At 35.9% G+C, this 22,185-nt stretch overlaps 1 protein-coding gene across 6 annotated transcripts in view; it reads right to left on the bottom strand.

The window, feature by feature from the left end:
* LOC129943208 (cystinosin homolog) overlaps positions 1-22,185 on the bottom strand; it is a 110,346-nt gene that overhangs the window by 9,660 nt on the left and 78,501 nt on the right. For 5 of the 6 annotated variants that reach the window (XM_056052494.1, XM_056052492.1, XM_056052496.1 and 2 more), the window contains exons 2-8: positions 20,683-20,781; positions 20,514-20,616; positions 15,287-15,472; positions 14,847-15,207; positions 14,602-14,772; positions 1,364-1,481; positions 1,203-1,305 (exon numbers count right to left, since the gene is read on the bottom strand). In XM_056052494.1, coding sequence (XP_055908469.1) covers positions 1,203-1,305; positions 1,364-1,481; positions 14,602-14,772; positions 14,847-15,207; positions 15,287-15,472; positions 20,514-20,616; positions 20,683-20,749 — 1,109 coding nt within the window. In that variant the 5' untranslated portion in view covers positions 20,750-20,781. Of the gene's footprint in view, positions 1-540; positions 886-1,202; positions 1,306-1,363; positions 1,482-14,601; positions 14,773-14,846; positions 15,208-15,286; positions 15,473-20,513; positions 20,617-20,682; positions 20,782-22,185 lie in introns of those variants that run through there. The other variant, XM_056052497.1, reaches the window with a different exon arrangement.

Below are 22,185 nucleotides of genomic sequence, written 5' to 3'. Positions count from 1 at the left end.
TGGGGCTACGTCAAGTCTAAAGTCTACACAAATAAGCCAGCAACTATTCCAGCTTTGGAAGACAACATTTCCGAAGAAATTCGGGCTATTTCGGACGAAATGCTCGAAAAAGTTACCTAAAATTGGACTTTCCGAATGGACCACCTAAGGACGCAGCCGCGGTCAACATTTAAATGAAATTATCTTCAAAAAGTAAATGTCATGGACCAATCTAACGTTTCAAATAAAGAATCGATGAGATTTTGCAAATTTTATGCGTTTTTTTTTTTTTTTAAAGTTCTCAAGCTCTTAAAAAATCACCGTTTACTTAAATATTTCACATCGGTTGTTTAATCTTTATTACAAATATCCCTATCAACCTTTATTTCTGGATTGAAACCTACTCTCTTAACAATGAAGACAGTGCGATTACTTTAACCAACATCAAAGTGCGACCAATTTAAATATGTGCAAAAAAGCATTTCTAACATATAATTTAAAATTCGTATATATGTATTATTATTATGTACAAGTTGCTTTATAAAAAAATCAAACTACAAGTGCAACAAATAAAAAAACAAATTTATTACAATTTTCGTTCATTTTCTGAAATTTTGTTTTTCTTTTTTTTAGCTTAAGTATTTAACAATAAAACTAACAAATATAAATGATCTAGCAAAACAATAGTAATAAAATATACAACAATATAAAATAACACTAATTACAAATGATTATAAATATTTACTAGGTAATTAATTATTAAAATAGATGAAATCAAAGAAAATAAATTAAGGAGAAACACGAAACAATTCTATTTAATATCGTTTCTCAGAATTATTGTCCTCTTTAATCTCAGTGAGATCTTCGACAGTTGTCACTGGGGAAATTGTTATTTCCTCTGAATTTCTGCAAAAGATTTTCAAATTGTTTGTTTTTTGATGTTTTAAATTAAAGCATAAATTAAATTAAAAAAGAACAATAGTTAATAAAAACAAATTACACAAAATGGAATGAAATGGTGAATTCATATTTTTATTGCTTCATAAAAACAATGATAGTTGTGTGAAGTTAACTCCAATGGATGATTTTTAATAGCGCTTAGTAATAATATTATGAATTATATTGCATAAACAATGGATAAATAATTATTTTATTAATATAAACACTCATGGAAGGCTTTTGTTTGTAGGAACATAGGATAGAATGGGATTTGTTGGGCATACCTGTAAAATACATAGTGTTGAAGCATGAAGAAAATATCAAACAGCACAGAGAATAGACCAAGACCAAATTTAGTTGGATCTCCAAATATTGATATCCAGTCATCTAGAGAGGGAAATGAAGTTATTAAAAAAGTTGATATAAATCAATTGCAATTTCAAACCAAAGTTATAGGCATTTAGAATCATTTGTAACATGCTCAAGGTGCCACCAACAAAATCAAGAAGAATGTTTCCAATGCTCCAGCCAACTGTACTTTTTCGTCGGTAGTTCATGGCGGCCTATAAATATATGAAATATTATTTATGTAAGCTAAAGAAAATGCTTAAGAAAAAATATCAAATACATAAAGTTTATTAAATAAAAAAATGTCTAGTTACACTTTAGGGCTGAAGATCGGTCGTTAACTATGTTTAAAACAACTAAGTTATGATGGTAGCCTAACATATATGTACATCTTTTTTTTTGAATGTTCTTAAAATTATGAATTGAAGTTTTTAATCAAACATTCCATTACGATGGTACAGAATTTGGCGCGCAAATCTTAAAATGTCATAGATCCCAAAACTGGTCAAAATGCTTAAAAAGTTCAACAAAAAATCGTCAACAAACTCAAAACGAATGTCACAACGCCCAAATAACTTTTAAAATTAAAGAACGCCCAAATGTTTAATTTGCATATCATTTTGTCAAAATTAATTTTATGGCTGAATCACAAACCCGCATCAGCTTCGTCTTCGTCTGCGTTACGGTAGCCTTGCTTCGAGGTTGCTTTGAATGACTTTTCTATTATTTCATCCCTCCAAAGAGCAAATATTTTGTTTGTTGACATTTTTTACAACTGTTGAGCTGTCAGACAAAGCAAATGTTCATATAATTGAACTAGAGCTTCCGTTTGGAGTCACATTATTTATTTAATATTTTATTTACATCATTTAGAGATTTTAAAACTTCAGTTAGACTACATGCTAATACATCGAGATGAACTTATAGCGTATTACATACAATAAAATATTTTTAATAAAATAAAAATAAACATTAACAATATGACAACAGTAAAATTATATTGTAAAATTAAAAAATCAATTCAAATGAAAATACAATAACAATCTATTTTTTTAAAGAAGATCTACTCAGATGAAAGTCAAATTCAATATAAGACACAATAAGATTAGTTTCACTGACACAGCGGGTTATGGGTTCATTTTTTGCATAGTTAACTCTATGATCATCTTCACGAAATAAGGAACGTACTCTCAGTTGTCGCGATGGAGCATATATATCAATTAAGGATAAAAGAAATGGGCACTTAATATGGTACGATAAAATATCACTTATAAACATAACTGAATACATTTTTCGTCTATTTAAAAGTGATTGCATACCTAAAAGTTGACATCTGGTAGTATATGATGGAGTTTCGATGTTCAAACCTAATTTCCTAATTGCGAACCTAGTAATATCTTTTTGAATCATTTCAATTCTGTTTGAATGAATGTTATAGAATGGATTCCAAATAACACAACAATATTCTAATATTGATCTGACATAAGATGAATAGAGCGATTTAAGAGCAAAAGGGTCTTTGAAATCATTACTATTACGTTTAATAAAGCCTAGCATGGAATTTGCTTTGGATACACTGAACTCTATATGCTTGACAAAGTTTAATTTAGAGTCGAAAATTACCCCCAGATCTTTCTTTTCCCAAACTCTATCAAGAACATGGCTATTAATCTTATATTCAAATATAATTTGGGAAAAGTAACGACAAAAAGTAAAACATTCACACTTAGAGGCATTTAAATATAATTGGTTTACAGAGCACCATTCAGATAATTTACGAAGATCATTTTGCAACAGATGACAATCCGTAATGGACTATATACATCTAAAAAACTTTAAGTCATCAGCAAATAGAAGTTGAACAGAATTTTCGAAAATATCAGGTAAGTCATTGATAAAAATTAGGAAAAGAAGTGGCCCAAGATGGCTATTTTGGGGAACACCTGAGGTTACCAAAACTGGACTTGAAACCATATTTTCAATTCTAACAAATTGAATACGATTCCTAAGGTAAGAGTCCAACCATTTCAAAAGATTTGAATGAAAACCAAAAGAAATTAATTTTTTCAACAAAATTGAGTGATTTACTCTATCAAAAGCTTTCGCAAAATCAGTGTAGATTACATCAATTTGGTGACCTTTTTCGAGTTTATTTAAAATAAAATTGGAGAAAATAGATAAATTGGTTGTTGTTGACCTTCCCGATACGAAACCGTGTTGAAATGGTGAAATCTGTTCTTTCACGAGGAAAGCTAACTTATTGTATATTAATTTTTCGAACAGTTTTGGTATACATGACAATTTACAAATTGGACGATAATTGTTTATTTGATGCTTTGATCCAGATTTATGAATTGGAGTTAAAAATGATTTTTCCACACTGATAGGAACTCACCGTTAGATAGAGAGCTTTTGAAAATAAAAAAAGAGGTTCTATTATTGCTAATGCACATTTTTTAAGGATAATCGGTGGTATTTCGTCCGGACCTGGATTTATGTCCTCATTCAAACTCAAAAAGGCCACTTTCTATTTCAGACATATTTAGCTGTATTTGGCCAATATTCACCTTACAATTTTGAAATAAAAATTCCCTATTACTTGAAGTAGCTTCGTCTGATCTGATGTAATTTGATTGGAAATAATGAGCAAATGAATTACAAATAGATAAAATATGTGAATGCGTTGAATCAAGATAATGCATGTTACTAGGAATGCCACAAAAGATTTTTTGTTTTTAATATAATACCAAAAACTTTTACTGTTTTTTTTTAAGGTTTGATTCAATTGCTAAAATATAAGATTTAAACAGAAATTTGTTAAGGACATCGAATTCTCGTTGTAATCGTATATAAACACCTTTTAAGTCATTATTATTTCCCGATGCCCGCGCTCGTTTATAGGCCTTGTTTTTTTTATTACATAAATAACAAAGCCTTATATTAAACCAAGGAGGCTTCGAGTTATTTTTTACTTGAACTTTTGGTACATATATTATATCAATTGGCTATTTAATATTATCAATAAAATAATCATAAAATTGCTATAAATTGAAAGAATTAAAATTTTCTTGCCACGGAATATCAGACATATAACTCGCTATTCCTTCGAAATTAACTTTTGTGTAATTAAATTTTAACTTATTATAATTTCAAGACTTAACGTACTCCTAAAATGAAAAATGTGGGATCATGACGAAATCTAGAATGCCAAAAATCTCGAATGCCGAAAATCTCGAAAATAAAAAAAAAATATCTAAAAAGCAAAAATCTCGAATCCACAAAAATCCAGAATTAACAAAAATCTCGAAAGACTCTATCTATAAAAAAATCTCGAAAAAAAATAAGAATACGAGATTTTTTTTTTGTATTTTTAACAGTAAAAAAAACATACATACATCAGTTTACCCAATATTTTATTTTCTGAGCAAGAAAAATAGTTGCATAAGTAGCAATGTGCAATTGTATGTTTGATAACTTTACTTGCCAATTTTAAGTTTGTTAAGGAGAAGTAAGTTATCCAGAATGTATGTTTGAATTTTTAAAACAATGTTTAAAATTCGCGCTGGATTTTTGCATTCGAGATTTTTTTCTAGATTTTGGCATTTCGAGATTTTATTTTCTAAATTTTTGTTTTCGAGATTTTTTTAATTCTAGATTTTTGTTTTCAAGATTTTCATATTCGAGATTTTTACTTTCTATATAATTAATTACTAGATATCGTGGTAGACCCGAAAAATGTATATCAAGAGCAATATGGTGGATCGAGTTGGAAAAAATTGGATTTAATGATTTTTCTACATTAATAAGTAAATCTTTATCTACAAAAATAAGATCTAGAATACGATTTAAATCATTTTTGCAAAAATTAATTTGAAGTAAGTCATAACTTGTAAAAGAATCAATTAATTCGCTTTCAAAATCAAAATTTACATTAAAAGGTAATAGATGAAGCTCTTCGGGATCAAAAACCCATTCTAAATTAGAGAGATTAAAATAACGTAGAATTATAATATGTTCATTGTTTTTAAGATTTGAAAAAATATATTCACAATTTTGTACATGTAGTTTATAGAGATCGAGTGAACTTTTTGGCGGTATATAACTTACAATGACAATCAATACATAATTTTTATTAAAATTGATTTTATATATTTATATATATCATATACATAAATCAAAAGAACGAGACAATACGTTACATTAAGTTCTTTTCCTTACGATTGTTATAGCATGCATTGAATTCCTTTGGCTGAACTCGTAAACGTCAGGCGAAGCCGAAGCTGAAGCGCGTTTGTGTTTCAGTCATTAAATTTAAGTAGGAATTGTGCTTTGTGACCACGGACACACCATATAAAGACCGAAATCTTTCGTACGTTTTACCCTCCAAGTGTCATGCAAGAGGTCTTGGATTCAACCTAACGTTTTTTTTACTAGTATTGCGTTGACAAATCCTTCAAGATTAATTATTATCATGAAAAATAAGCATTCAGGTTCCCTCTATCCCTGATTTATTCTTACATAGGAACGGATGAGAGTTGTGAGTTGTTAGGCCCATAGTTGTCGACTAATTTATTTTTTATTTATAATTGTTTGATAGTGGTAATCAAAAAATTCCTATCGACTTATCATCAATTTTTGCCAAATTTACTGAACTAGAGACCATATTCATCGATAATGTTTTCTAAGTATACTGTTTGTCTGCAGGAGAGACTAATGACAACGAAATAAATTGAAAAGTTCAAAATAAGATAAGTGAATTGATGAAATAAAAATATAGTGATTCAGATATCGATCAAGATGGTATTGTCAAAAATTCAAAGGAATTGTTAAATACTCAAATTGACCAGAATGCTACAGCATAATTTGGATCGGTAATAACAATGTTGCGGAATATAAACAAGAAAGAAGTTTGATTTTTTGGAACAATTATTATGTCGACAAAAATTATGCAAGTGTCATTGATAACGATTTTTGAAATTTGTTAGAGTTTTTCGGCTTCATTATTAGAAACTATTGATCTCTCAAACTACCTATATCAAAAATAGAAACGAATGGCTTTTAAATTCATTTTATTCTCCCAGAACAAAAAAAATTATTTGTCTGTAAACAAATCAAAACGTCAACATCGACAGACGCAACTTTGAGGTAGTCAAGGACTTCGTCTACCTAGGCTCCGCTGTAAACGCAGAAAACAACACCAGCGCTGAGATCAAACGCAGAATAATTCTTTCTAACCGCTGTTTCTTTGGGCTAAGAAAGCAATTGAGTCTTCGAATCCACACCCAGAGGACACAGCGCAGAAGACCGCGGATCAGGTGGAGTGCACAAGTGGAAAGTGACTTCACCCAACTTGGAGCGCGAAACTGGAGACATCTAGCTAGGGACCGAGCTAGATGGAGAAGTTTGTTGGGTGAGGCCCTATTTCGCACAGGACTGTAGCGCCAAATTAAGTAAGTAAATTTAAATGGATTTTTGATCATAATGAATCACAACTTATTCCATTCAATGTTTCTAATGATTATGTATCAGAAATTGTAGATTCTATTGCAGCTTATGATATAGTTCAGATGAATAATTGTAAAAATAGTTTTGATAGGACACTTGACTTAGAATTTGTTGGTAAGGATTTGGAAATGACAGTAAGTGAATCACTTTTTCCAATTTTTTCTAATTCTATACATCATATTGCTTTAACTTTTCATTTCAAAATACTTAACTTCTTTAAACAAACAACTTATAACTCATTTAAATTTAACTTTGCAAAGACAATTTTGTTGGCATAGCTAATTATTTGGACCGTTTAGTTTTGCCCAATGATTTTAATAATAATTTTGATTTATCTTACTTCTATAGTGACTTTCTAAGTACTCTTCAGGAAGAAGTTGACACTTTTGTTGTTAAAGCACAAACTAACAATAACTCTAAGCCAGCCTGGTACAACAAAAGACTCGTAAATTTGAAAAATAAAAAGAACAAAGTTTATAAACTTATGCGGGTTTCTTCGTCTGATGCCACTTTGAAAGTTGAATATATTGTTCTTGAAAAGAGCTTCAAATTGTTATTTATAAAAACTATATTTGCTACATGGAATCTAAACTAAAAAACAGTTGCAAATATTTATTAGGACTTTTATTAAAAATAAAAGCAATAATTATGGAGTTCCTCAAAGTAGCCATCTTGGACCACTTTTGTTTCTTATATTCATAAATGATCTACCTGATTCCCTCTTAAATTTCTTTTCCTTGATGTTTGCCGATGATCTCAAATTTCTGGGATGCATTAAGGATCCGGTTGACTGTGTGCAACTTCAAGAACATCTTCAAAGCTTATCAACATGGCGTAAAATCAACAAATTAAACCTCAACATCTCTAAATCTCAATGTTTTTCATTTTCCCGCCGTTCGTCTCCATTTGTAAATGATTATCATATTGAGAACAAAGTTCTCGATAGAGTCTTAACTAAAAAAGATCTGGGAGTAATTTTTGACTCTAAACTCAACCTAGCTAATCATTTAGAATTCATAGTGAATAAGGCTAACGATAATGACGAAAGAGAAGCAAGAACAGTCAATGAAGACCCAGTCCCAGCCCCCAGCAGAGAAGAGGTAGAAAGAGCCATGCAAAAGTTAAAAAATAACAAGTCCACCGGGTCGGATGGCATACCCGTGGAACTCTTTAAACATGGAGGAAGTGTTTTGATAAACCGCATTCACCAGGTCATCACCAAAGTGTGGGAGGAAGAATGCATACCCACTGACTGGTCGATAAGTTCCATAAGCCCCATTTACAAAAAAGGCGACCCGATGTTATGCAAAAACTACCGTGGCATATCTCTGCTTAATGTTGCATACAAAATCCTATCCAATGTACTTTAAAACTGCTTATGATAGCATCCACCGCCAAGAGCTTATGATGGCCATGTCTGAATTCGGGATCCCGAACAAAGTGATCCAGCTAGGCCGCATGACCCTAAACAATACGCAGTGCAGTGCGCAAATGGGTAACGGCTCATCCGAGTTATTCCAACCTTGCGTTTAGACAAGAAGATGCGTTGTCATGTGACTTCTTCAACATAGTCCTGGAGCAGATAGTACGTAAGGCAGGTGTGAGCACGGAGCGCACTATCTTCAACAAATCCACCCATCTCCTAGGCTATGCGGACGACATAGACATTATCGGTCGATTCAAGAGAGCTATGCTTGAGGCCTTCACAGCGATTGAAGAACAGGCGAAACTAGTTGGCCTTGAAGTGAATGAGGACAAAACAAAGTACATGTTATCAACAAACAAAGCAACATCTGTCCACCGCCTAAGACAAAACGTCACTGTTGGTAACAGCAATTTCGAGGTAGTTAATGAGTTCACCTACCTTGGAACAAACATCAATCACACGAACGACATATTAGTGGAGATCCGAAGAAGAATTACACTAGCAAACCGCTGCTGCTTCTGTTTGGCGAATCCCTGACGTTGCAGGCCAATCCGCCAACACCTTAGACTTGTTTCTTACTTCTGACCCTAAAAAATACACAATTAGTGTATTACCGCCTCTAGGCACATCAGACCATTGTATCGTATCTGCAAAATTCTCATGTCGAAAAAACCCAGTTAAAGAAAACCTCCTATGAGAACTGTTTGGCAATATGAGAAAGCCAACTGGGACGGTCTCAATGAATTCTTCAGGAACTTTAACTGGTCACTATGCTTCCTCGATAGTGACGTGAATTTCAGCGCAGATATGGTTACAAATTTAATTCTTTGTGGAATGAGAAATTTTATCCCGAAGAGGGTGAAATCTATCAAACCCAAAGAATCAGAGATGTAAGTTTCCGTTGTTACAAAGCCAACCCGACTGAGGAAAACCGGAATAAGTTCAAACAAGCTAGAAAGACATGTAATGGTTATATTCGTCGAACCAAATTTTTGCATGATAAGAAATTAAGGTAAAAAATACTACAATGTCCCAAAGGTAGTAAAAATTTCTGGTCATTTGTAAAAAACGTACGAAACACCACGTCATCCTCGGTTCCAACGCTCGTCCACAATGTCAATTTGCTTGCAGCACATTTTGCTGTTAATTCTACGCTACCGGAAAGTGTCATGAGTCCTTCTGTTCTTGAGAGCGTAAATGATTCTATGGGACGAATCTTCTTTCGCACTCATGCAGTTGCAACAGTACTGAAAGACCTTGACATACACAAACCGCTGGCCCGGATAGTATCTCCCCAATTGTTCTGAAGAGGTGTTCTTCGTCGCTGGCAAAGCCACTGCGTAAACTTTTCCATCTTTCCTACTCTACAGGTCTCTTTCCGAGCGGATGGAAAATAGCATTTGTCCAATAGCACTCACGTCCCTTCTTTTCAAGGTCATGGAAACACTGATTAATTATCAGCTCAAGAAATATCTCGAAGAACTGAAGCTTCTTAATGACCGACAGTATGGTTTTCGTAGCAATAGGTCCACTGGTGATCTCATGGTTCATCTCACCGAACAGTGGAACATTTTTGTATTGGATGGTTACAAGTCTGGAATTCATAAAATAAATGCTGGTGTTCCCCAGGGCTCCGTTTTGTCTCCGACACTCTTTCTTATATTCATAAATGATCATATATCTGCCACTTCTAATCCTGTTTCGCCGACGACAGTACCTTCAGCTTCTCATACTCGTTTATAGATTCACATCCTTGTCCTTCGGATGTGGAACTTCAACGGCAGCTTATGATAAGCTCATTAAATTCTGATCTTGACAGCATTGTACAATGGGGAATCAAAAACCGTGTAGAATTTAATGCTTCGAACACTCAATGCTGTGTCCTGTCGTTAAAGCGTAACCCACCCCCGATGCCGCTAGAATGTGGAATGCTTTGGCCAACTGTTTTTCCCTCCCTTTTTGATGTTTAGAACTTTAAGACCAATGTGCACCTGTATCTCCTTTTAAATCCTTCCCTATTTACCTAATGCTCGCACTGTGTTTAAATATAAGCATATAAAGGGTACTAATAACCCCTTGAGTGCCTGTAGATTATAAAAAAAAGGATTCGCAGCCCAGCCCCAGGTTCAAGACGACAAGGAAGACCGAACCTACGGTAAAAGGACCAAGTGACTGCGTATGCCAGAGCGCTTAGTCTCGGTGACTGGAGAGTGCATGCGAGGGATCGTTCACGATGGAAGACTGAAGTATCTCAGGCTGAGATCCTTCATGGATTGTGAGCCGGATAAGTAAGTAAAGTAGTGAATAAGGCGGACTCTATGCTTGTATTTGTTTTCCGCAACTGTAAAGGTCTAAGTGATCCCTATACCTTAAAAACGCTTAACATAGTTTATGTTAGATCAGTTCTGGAGTACTGCTGTGTGGTATGGAATCCGTTTTACAAAACTCATTCTGTTAGAATTGAAAAATTCAAAGAAAATTTACAAGAATAGTTATTTATAAATTTAGATGGAAGGTTGATGTTATGCAACCCTATAATACCCGACGTTAACTTCTTGGCATTCAGACCTTAGAAAACTGCCGCAAAATATTTTCCATAATGTTTATTAAAGATATTTTATCCTATCATATTGACTGACCGTTTTTATTGTCTCTTATAAATTTGCATGCTTCAACTCGAGAATTCCTTCTCTGACCACGAATACATTCAGTTTGAGCTCAAAGATGTAGCAAATATTTACATCTACGGGATTTCGAAATCACCGGAATACAAACTGGGAGCGTTATAGGGAGGTACTAGCACAACTGCTTAATCACAACCTTCTTAAAAGCTCCTCCAGTAAAGATGAACTAGACCTTTCTGTAAATCATCTCACCGAAGCCTTAAATGAATCAATGAGATCTTCATGCCCTGTAACCAAAGGGTAAAAAGAAACCTCATTGGTGGCATAAAGAACTAGAACCATTCAGAAAGAGCTGTCGCAAACTCTTCAACAGATCTAAGTACACTAGATCTCCTTCTGACTGGGACTTATACAAACAAGCTCTAAAGCAATATAAAAAAGAATTAAGAAAGAGTAAGAGGTCTTCTTGGAGAAATTTTTGTGGTAAAATAGAAAATACTTCAGAAGCCTCAAGACTCAGGAAAATTCTCTCAAAAAGTCCAACAATACCCAGTGCTTTAAAGACAGAAGCAGGCACGTGGACTATCACAGATGAAGAATCTCTTAATCTGTTATTAGACACCCACTTTCCAGGTAGTTCTAACATACTCAACGACTTAACATCAGAGTCTCAAGCTTCTACAAGCGATTTAGTTGATCTAATAACGCGGGAAAAATTGCAATGGGCCATAGACAGCTTTGATCCATATAAATCTCTAGGACCAGATGGAATCATTCCGGCCGAACTACAAAAATGCTCAGACATGATTATTCCACCATTGGAAATCATTCTGACAAGCTGTGTAAGGTTGGGATATATTCCCAAAGCCTGGAGAATGGCAAAAGTAGTCTTCATTCCCAAAGCAGGGAAACCCTCATACGTTAACCCTAAAGATCTACGACCAATCAGCCTATCATCCTTCCTTCTTAAAACCTTGGAAAGATTGATTGAAATTTATATCAGACATAATTTAAAACCATGTTTCATTTACACAGCTCAACATGCTTACTCTAAGGGAAAATCAGTAGAATCAGCACTTCACTCACTGGTACGTACTATTGAACATTCCCTCGAATACAAAGAATATAACCTGGTAGCGTTCCTAGATATTGAAGAAGCTTTCAACAACGTCAGTTACCAGGCGATCACAACACCTGGTAGCGTTCCTAGATATTGAAGAAGCTTTCAACAACGTCAGTTACCAGGCGATCACAACAGCAATGGATAAGCTGAAATTAGAGAAGTCACTCAAAGATCTTATAAGTCTCATGCTCAAAAGCAGGACAATAATTTCTAACATGAGAAGTTTCACTACCACCAGATCGGTGAATCGAGGCACTCCCCAAGGTGGAGTCCTTTCGCCTCTTTTATGGAACATGGTAGTAAACGACCTACTTACAGCATTGGAAACAGAGGGTTTCAAGGTGATTGCCTACGCTGATGACGTTGCGATATCCGTATCTGGGAAGCAACCCCAAGTTCTCTCGGAACTCCTACAAAATGCCCTAAGCAGGCTAACTAAATGGGCTAAGCAATGTGGATTAGACGTCAACCCACACAAAACAGAATTAATACTCTTTTCGAGAAGATATAAAATTCCCCAGATTACCAAGATTAAAGGAATACCATTAAGCTTTTCCGACCAAGCTAAATATTTGGGCCTCATTTTAGACAAAAAACTAAATTGGAAGGCAAATATTGATGAAAGAGTCAAAAAGGCTACTGTAGCGCTTTTTACTTGTAAAAAGGCCATAGGATCAAAATGGGGCTTCTCCCCAAAAATAACCCACTGGCTATACACTTCGGTAATCAGGCCGATACTCATTAATGGAGCCGTCGTATGGTGGACCGCACTGGACAAGATGGTAAATCTAAATAAACTCATTAAAGTCCAGCGGTCAGCAGGTATGTGCATCACAAGAGCACTTCGCACAACACCAACCGCAGCACTGGATGTGCTTTTAAACCTAACACCACTTGACATCTTCTCTAAAAAGGTGGCTGCCAACTCATGTGTAAGGCTTAGAGCCACCTCTCAATGGACCAGTAACAATACTGGACATACAACTATTCTAGACAATTTCAGATCTATCCCAGATCGCTTAGACTATACCACCCCAAAAATGATTCCATGTGTCCATCCCTTCAAGATCCTCCTGGGAAGAAGAGGGACCCCTGGAAGACGATGCGGTACACTTCTATACTGACGGTTCAAAGACCGATCACGGAGTTGGAAGTGGTTTATTTCAGAACAACTGAATCTCAGTCTATCCTATAGACTTCCCAATCAATGTAGTGTATTCCAGGCAGAAGTAATGGCGATTAAAGAAGCACTATCCTGGCTCAAAGAAAACGTTATATCTTGTAAGGATATACGAATCTTCTCGGACAGCCAAGCCGCTCTTAAATCTCTCGCGTGGAGACAGCTCCACAAACTCTCAAACAGTCCACGATTGTCAATCATCTCTGAAGGAGATGACGGAACAGTTTAACATTCACATCATTTGGGTGCCGGGTCACAGAGACATTCCGGGAAATTGCAAAGCCGATGAGCTCGCCAAAAACGGAACACTTCTGCCTTATGTTAGACAAAAACATAACATAGGAACACCACTTGCTACATGCAAATATCTTCTCAAGCAATATGCTTTAGAAACAACAAATACTAGATGGTCACAAAGTACCACCTGCCTGGCAACCAAGCAAATATGGCGAAGCATTGACTTAAAACGGTCAAAAGGCTTAATATCACTGAGCAGATAAAGTATAGGCTCTACAATTGGAGTAATAACGGGACACTGTCTCATAGGTAGACATGCTCTGAGGCTAGGAGTCTACACAAATGACTTCTGTAGAAGCTGCATGGACGAGGAGGAAGAGGAAACAGTCCAACACCTTCTATGTACATGTCCAGCACTCTCCATTAGAAGGAATTACTTTCTCGGTAATCCCTTCTTCGATAATACCAGTGAACTGGCAACGATTGACACAAAACGTCTCTCTAACTTTATTAAAAGTACAAAATGGTTTGTTTAAATTCATTACTCTCCCATGAGTAACCTCATTAGTGGTATCACAATGGACCCTTGAGGTCTACGTGTGTCAATGATATCTGGACAGCCACTCCAACCTAACCTAACCTAACTCGAGTGCTTAGAATTGGTTATTTTTTCCATGAGGAACTTCACAGAGTAAATTATGCTGTTAACGGGCCAATATCTCGCTATGTCAGAGAAATTAATCAAATATCTGATTTTATTGATTCTAATTTTCATTTGAGTAGGGATACATTTAAAAATATGGTCAGCCTATTCCTTCTGGTTAATTAACTAAAATGCATGTTAAGACAAATTTTGTATCTCGCTAGTCTGTAAGAGTTACTAAAATCTCTAATTGATGATGATGAAAATAAATAAGTAAATACAATTGCCTTCGATTTAACCCAAGACATAGTAGTCCTACCCATTAACCACCCTTCTAAGGTTACTACAAGATCTAAGTTGAAAATATTATTCTGGACATTTGTCAAAACAGATATCCCTGCTTTTCTAAATGTGAACACATCTTAGATATCCCTGAGTTGTACTTCTAAGTTAAATGCCCGATGACTCATAATTATTTCTTGATAACTATCAATAGGAAATGTTTTGGTTACATCTTTTTTGTAACCATTATTTTCATTCCAAAAGACCTCGTTTATAACAAATATTTATATAATTTTAAAATTGATATTTTCTTACCTGTGGAATATACTTAATTAACGTAATTGTTAATTTAATGTAACTACAGTAATATAGGAAGTCTAGCCAATGAACTACACTTCCCCACGCCAAACCCGCTGATATCACAACGATTAAAATAAATGCTCCTACAATGCCACGAGCTGTTATTGAAATTCTTTGCTCTGCTCTCTGTTAAAATATATTTAATTAATAAAAAATACATTAATTCAAACTTATTGATATTATTATAGTTATGTACTAACCTCATAAATAAAGCACTGGAAAATCGTAATACTAGTTGCAAACACAGCATGCAACGAGAATACTACATCATTTACCAAAACCGGATTCAAACCACGCGGATGACGGCTAAAATATTCGGCCTGCATACTTGGCACCCAATAGAGACCAATATTGAAAATACTGTACAAGAGAAATCCGATAAAATTTAATGCCAGAAAGTCAAAGTTAAGACCAACAACACTTTTGCGCTTGAAATTTGTGTAAATTTGTGGATAAAATGATATTGACCACGCCACAAAGTAGATCCAACCAAATACAGATGAAATGTAAACTATTGGCATGGAATTCGCTACCTGCACTCGGAAAAATATGTCTTGAGTTCTGAAATTGTTTAAAAATAATAATAAAATTGGTTATTCTTTTGGAAAAAGATTAGAAAATTGTTGTTTTTCAATATTACATCCACGTTTCATTGGGGTTAGATTCAGCCGAAACATCTATGGATCCTGGTTTAAGGCCGAGGATATGGACTGTGGTCGCATTGACTGGATTATTGACATCGAAGCTTACGACCGATGGTTCTAGATCGATGAGATCGGGATGTTGTTTGATGAAGGTAATACTGACATTTTGGTTTAATGTTCCACTGAAATTAGGAAAAATTCACATTTTTAGTATAAAACATTAATAAAGTAAATATAACTGCTGAATAGATTTTAGGTTGAGGCATGGAATTATTTTAAGGCATTAAACATTCACGTAGTGAGGCTAAAGAAGGAATCTCTGTACTTTACGGTACGACCGAAGTAGGGCTCGAGAATATACTGATGAGCATTCCTAGAAGCGTGAGTATTACGGTTGAACTGTTTAAGGGGAGGAATGCAGCTGGGCTATTTCACTAGAGCAACAGTTAAAATAACGGTTAAACAGGGTGAGACAGGAAACTTTACGACGATGTTCGAGCGACGTAAGTGATACTATTATGGTATTATAACCAATCAATCTAAATACTCTACTATAATACTTTCCAAGAGGCTTAAGTCAGTTGCAGGAGCACAAGTCCAGATATGGGAGTTATACCCAAGCTTTGGACGTATATAAGTCTTGTAAATAACAGCCAGATCAGAGGGGGAGAAAAACTTCTTGCATCAACTTAGAAAACCCAAAATCTAGCGGCATTTTTGGCGACATCGCGTATGTGATCGTTCCACAAAAGGTTGGTGATACACATACCGAGGATATCGAAAAGTTCAGTCTAATCGATGCAAGTGCCATCCATGGATGGATCGGAATTTAATGAACTTATCATATTTTGTCGTTGCAGTTCCACATCCGAAGAAGAGGGATGTGAATCTGAAAACGAATATGAAAAGCTAAGAGTACTATGGTTAGCAAAACAATGTATTGGATTAGAAATTTTAGACAGAAGATCATTAATAAAAATGAGAAAGAGTGTTGGAGATAGAACAGAGCCCTGGGGTACACCAGCATTTACTTTGTGGTTTTCAGACTTGAATCCAGGGATTCGTGAAAACCGAAAGCACACATTTTCGATAAAAAAGCCTGATGCCAAACCCTATCAAATGCTTTTGAAATATCAAATGCAATAATCTTAGATTGTTAAGAAGAATCGTCTTTTTTGGGAAAGATGATGGTTTTGCCAACGTTGAAGAACACCTCTTCAGAACAATAGCGGGGATACCATCCGGACCAGCGGATTTGTGTATGTTAAGATCTTTTGGGACTCTCGCAACAGTACGAGTGCGAAAATAGATTTACCCCATGGAATCCCTGAAGCGATGGAAGACGGGTGGAGTCATAACACTCACTGGAAGTGTTTAATTAGCGGCGAACTGCCTAGCGAAAAGGTTAGCTTTCTCGAGAGAGCTAACAAGTGGAGTGTCAGTCACAACGAGCGTAAGCACCGAGGAAGAAGAAGAATTTCTCATGTTTTTTACGAATGACCAAAAATGTTTACTGCCTTTGGGACATTGCAGTATTTTTTGCCGTAATTTTTGGTCATGTAAAAATTTGGTCCATAGATTTTAATGCGGGCTAAACAACATAGTAGCCAGTACGCGTTTTCCACACCTCAACATCCACAAAGGAACTTGGACTTCTCCAAATCAATCTACCGTCAACCAGATTGACCATATTGCGATCGACACCAGACAAGCACAAAACAGGGAGGTGCTGGGAGAAGGTACAACGTCGAACGGCTACAATCGCCAGAGATCGTCAAATCCTTTTCCGACCGAGTTACAAGTATCCTCTCTCGAAGTTCTCTGCCGCCAACACAATGTATCGAAAACCAGTCGCAACATTACCAAGATGCAATCAGAGAAGACGCCTCTGATGTGCTGGGTTTCAAGCAGCCACCAATAAGGAACCCCTGGATTGATGAGGAATGTCGGCAGGCAAATGCAGCAAAATAACAGGCACGCAAAGCGGCGCTGCATAAAAGGACGAGAGCTGCTCATGAGCTCTATGAGCAGAAGAGGCAAGGGGAACACCGACTTCTCAGAAGGAAAAAGAGAAGGCATGAGAAGCGTGCGGTCGAATATGTTAAGAGGTTTAAAAGCAGCAATGAAGTTCAAAAGATTTATGAACAGGTGAAACGAATTTTACAGGTACATAAACCTAGAACCGAAGGCTGCAAAGACGAAAGTGGAAACATCATAGTGGAACCGCAGTCAATGCTGAGGATATGGAAGGACCACTTCTGCAGACTGTATAACGGCGACGACGAACCGAACTAGACGACGAAAGCCAACAATCCCGTCCTCCCGACTTAGACGAAGTAGAGATTGCCATATTTAAGTTGAAGTCTAATGAAGCCGCTGAAGCGGATGGCTTGAATACCGAGCTCTTTAAAGCAGCTGGAGATAAGTTAGTTAGGAGCATGCACCAACTTATCTGTAAGGTATGGTCGGAAGAAAGCATGCCCGATAAATGAAACCTCAGTATTGTTTGCCTGATCGTAAAAAAAGGAGACCCTCTAAACTGCACCAACTATATAGGAATCAGTCTACTTAACATCTCCTATAGAATCTTCTCTGCCGTAATATGTGAACGTCTAAAGCCCATCGTCAACAACCTGATAGGTCCTTATCAGTGTGGTTTTAGACCAGGAAAGTCCACAGTTGATCAAATATTCACATTACGGCAGATCCTGGAAAAAACTCAAGAGCACCAAATCGACACCCACCATCTTTTCATCGATTTCAAGGCCGCATATGACAGCATCTACAGGGACGAGCTGTATAGAGCCATGTCTAGTTTTGGCATCCCTGCATCACACTGCTTGGAAACAACTTAACAGAACCTTAAGATGTCAAAAAAGGTTTTAGACAAGGTGATGCGTTGCCATGTGATTTTTTTAACATCGTGCTCGAAAGAATAGTGCAGAGCTCACACGTCAACACTAGAGGCACTATCTTTCAAGAGTCTGTCCAAATAAAGAAACTTTACTCGATATTTAATCTTTAAACTACATTGGCGAATTGATATGCCAACCTACAAAACAAGGTGCTCACTATTCGATATTAAAACTCTGGAAAGTCGGCGTACTTGCTTCTCTGTTATATTCATCAGAGATATTTTAACGTATCACATAAAATGTCCTAATTTATTAAATCTTATAAAACTTCGTGTTCCTCAGAGGAATGTTCGTGAATCTAACCTTTTATATGAATATTTTCATCGCACAAATTATGGACTTAATGAGCCAATTTCTCGTTGCATCAGGGAAACTAATGCTGTATGTAATAAAATAGATATTTTTAAAAGTTGTTCAAGAGATACCTTCAAAACATATGTTTTAAATGAATTAACTATTCAATCAGCTGAACTTTAATATTTTTGTTAATTGTTATTATATTATTGTTGAGTTTTTGTTTTTCTCATTCATATAAATATTATCTATATTATTAATAAATTAAAAAAATTATGTAAATCCTAGTCTGTAAGAGTTAGCTCTCTGCTTGATGATAAATAAATAAATAAATAAATAAATACTAGCTTATGCTGATGACATTGACATAATCGGAAGAACTCAGCGTGATGTTAATAGGGCTTTTGAGAGTATTGAGGCAGAGGCGTCAAAATTGGGTTTAAGGGTTAGTGAGGGCAAAACAAAGTAAATGCTGTCGTCAAGAAAGGTCATATAACACCGACGTCTTGGTCAAAACGTCACCATCAACAGACGTAACTTTGAGGTAGTCAAGGACTTCGTCTACCTAGGCTCCGCTGTAAACGCAGAAAACAACACCAGCGCTGAGATCAAACGCAGAATAACTCTTGCTAACCGCTGTTTCTTTGGACTAAGAAAGCAATTGAGTAGTAATGTCCTCTCTCGAGGGACCAAAGTGTTGCTATATAAGACCCTTATCATCCCCGTCCTGCTATACGGTGCAGAAGCATGGACTATGACAAAAGTGGATGAAAGCACCTTCGATCGGTTCGAGAAAAAAGTTCTTCGTCTGATCTACGGTCCCGTATGCATCGAATGGGTGTGGAGGAGAAGACGGGTAAAAGTCCAACGATTAAGATGGATGGGTCACGTAGAGCTTATGGAAACCAATGCTCCAGCCCGGAAAGTCTTCGAATCCACACCCATAGGACAGCGCAGTAGAGGAAGACCTCGGATCAGGTGGCGCGCACAAGTGGAAAGTGACCTCACCCACCTTGGAGCGCGAAACTGGAGACATCTAGCTAGGGACCGATCTAGATGAAGAAGTTTGTTGTGTGAGGCCCTAGTTCACACAGGACTGTAGCGCCACCTTAAGTAAGCAAGTAAGTAAAAATTTGGTCCGTCGAATATGGGCGTTGCAGGCCTTCCTGGCTTGCTTGAACTTATTCCGGATTTCCTCAGTTGGATTGGCTTTAAAACAACGGAGACTTACCTTCTTGACCCTAATAACCTCTTTACAACTCACATCGAACCATGCTTTTTCCTTAGGTCTGATGCTTTTAACCCAGTTCGGGATAAAAGTTCTCATTCCCAGCAGAATAAAACTTGTGATAATATCAGCGCTGGTGTCAACGTCACTTTTGAGAAAACAGAAGTACAGAATGATCGAAGTGGGCCTTGAGAGAGTACTAATAAGGAATCCAAGGAGCGTGTATACTACGGTTGAACTGTTTAAGCGAATAAATGCAGGTGGCTATTTGTCTAGAACTTTAACGGTAAAAAAGAGTGAGATAAGAAACTTGTCGACGATGTTCAAGTCACGTAATTGAACCACTAATTATATTATGAAACATTAATTTAAATGTTTTACGTTTCATGGCTTAAGTAAATTGAAGGCGCAAATTTTCGATATAAGAGGGCCTGATGCCAAACCTTAGCAAATGCTTATGAAATGTCAAGCCCAATAATTTTACTTTCTCGAAAACGATGTTAAGATTTGCTTTATTGTTCGGTGAGATGAACTATGAGATCACCAATCGACCTATTACTGAGAAAGCCGACCTGTCGATCATTAGAAAGCTTTCGAATTCCGAAATATTTCTTGAGCTGTTAATTAATCAGCGTTTCCATGACCTTGAAAAGAGGGGATGTAAGTGCAATTGATTGGTCATTAGGAGGTGAAAAGTTAAATTAAATTAATATAAAGTTAAATAGACCGCTTTGAGTATGAAAACATCAAAGTTTCATAAACACAGACTTGTGGTGGTATACTTACTGAAGCATTAAATCCAATTCCTCTTTAGAGTTCACAAGAACTGTTATATCAGTTTTCGACAGTGACAAGGAGTAGGAATGTTCTTGACTACTCACACGGGAAACTGAAAGTAAGCCAGGAATTTAAAATTTAAGTAAAATTATGCATTCATTTAAAACAAAAGACTTACCTAGACAAATAACAGCTGTCGCTAGTATCACAGAAGCCATTGTGCTTCGCCACCTTATGCTTCCCATCTTAAGTGTTCCAGATTACGTTGCTTATTTTCCTTCGAAAAATAAAAGTAAAACAAAATAACAATTAAAATAATGCTTTTGAACAAGAAAGTTTCCGGAAATCGAATAGTTTGTAATGTAACATGATATCAAGTTGTTAAGGGTAGGTGGTGGGTCTTCTATATGTTTTGAAAGTTAAGTTGAACTCATAAGCATACCTACTGCCGTTTGAAATTAAATACAATAAGTCAGTGCCTTATAATCCTCTTACGAGCAAACGAATCCAGACACAACAGAAAAGAATACTGAATTAAAGTTATTTCCTGAGTAGGTAAATGTACTTTAAAATATTCTATTACAACAATTATTGTAAATCGAAGGATTTAAAATTAAAAACGAGTTTGAGGTTTTTGATTTATGAACACATCATTGAGTAAGGTCAGGATTTAAGCTAAACGCGTTGTTCAATTGTTAGACTATCCATTATTCCAAAAACCAAACATTAGGCAGGTTCAGACGACATAAGGAGCCAGTTATAGCTATCATTGCCGATTGGGCCTAATACCTATAGTAAACAATAATAGGAACTTGCAGGGGAAAAAAAATTGTATTGGGATCTGCATACAGACCTAACAAAAATATTGATACCACATCATTATTAACTAAGCTAGATGAGTTGGCTAATATATCGCCCTATATTGTTTTAGGAGGAGATTTTAATAGTAATCTGATCTTAGAGTCCTCACTCACTGACGATTTAGAGGCTCTCAATTTACACCCAGTAAATATATCTACTCCAACACACTTTACAAGAGAATCAAGTAAACTGCTTCATGTATTTTTCGTAAGCCATTTAAATAAAGTTCTTCAATTTGAACAACTATCTGCGTCTTGTTTCTCACATCACGATCTGGTGCACCTAACTTTTGAGTGTGAACCTTTAGTTTCTTGTTGTTGGATACTCACCGCTATCAAGAATATGAACACGGCTTATATAGCTGTCACTTGTTAAACAGGTGGCATGGACAATCTGTTAACTATAGACAATCTGTAAACGGGTCTCTTTTGATTTAGCAGCCAACGAATAATGGCGACGAGGATGGGGAAGGAAATTATAGTTGCTGGTGGAGTTATACGTCATAGATTTGCAGATGGTTCCAAACAGCCAGTGGCACATGTTTTAAGGGCTTTAACTAACACGAAAAAGAAGCACTGGCATTGGTGTTTTGTGTTAAGAAGTTTCGCAGATGGATTTATGGCAGAAAATGTTTGCTTCAGACGGATCATCAACCACTCTTGGCTGTACATCTGCACATCGATTACAGAGATGTGCTCTTACGCTGCTATTGTATGACTTTAAAATTGAATATGTAAGTACTTTAAAATTTGGATATGCCAATGCGTTATGGCGATTGATAAATCATCAAGCTGTTGAAAAGGAATTGCTGCAATTCAAA

Source organism: Eupeodes corollae, chromosome 1, assembly GCF_945859685.1.
Source record: "Eupeodes corollae chromosome 1, idEupCoro1.1, whole genome shotgun sequence".
In the NCBI taxonomy this organism is placed as follows: domain Eukaryota; kingdom Metazoa; phylum Arthropoda; class Insecta; order Diptera; family Syrphidae; genus Eupeodes; species Eupeodes corollae.
The sequence above is the reverse complement of the archived record's forward strand: the minus strand, read 5'-3'. Positions and strand labels throughout refer to the sequence as shown.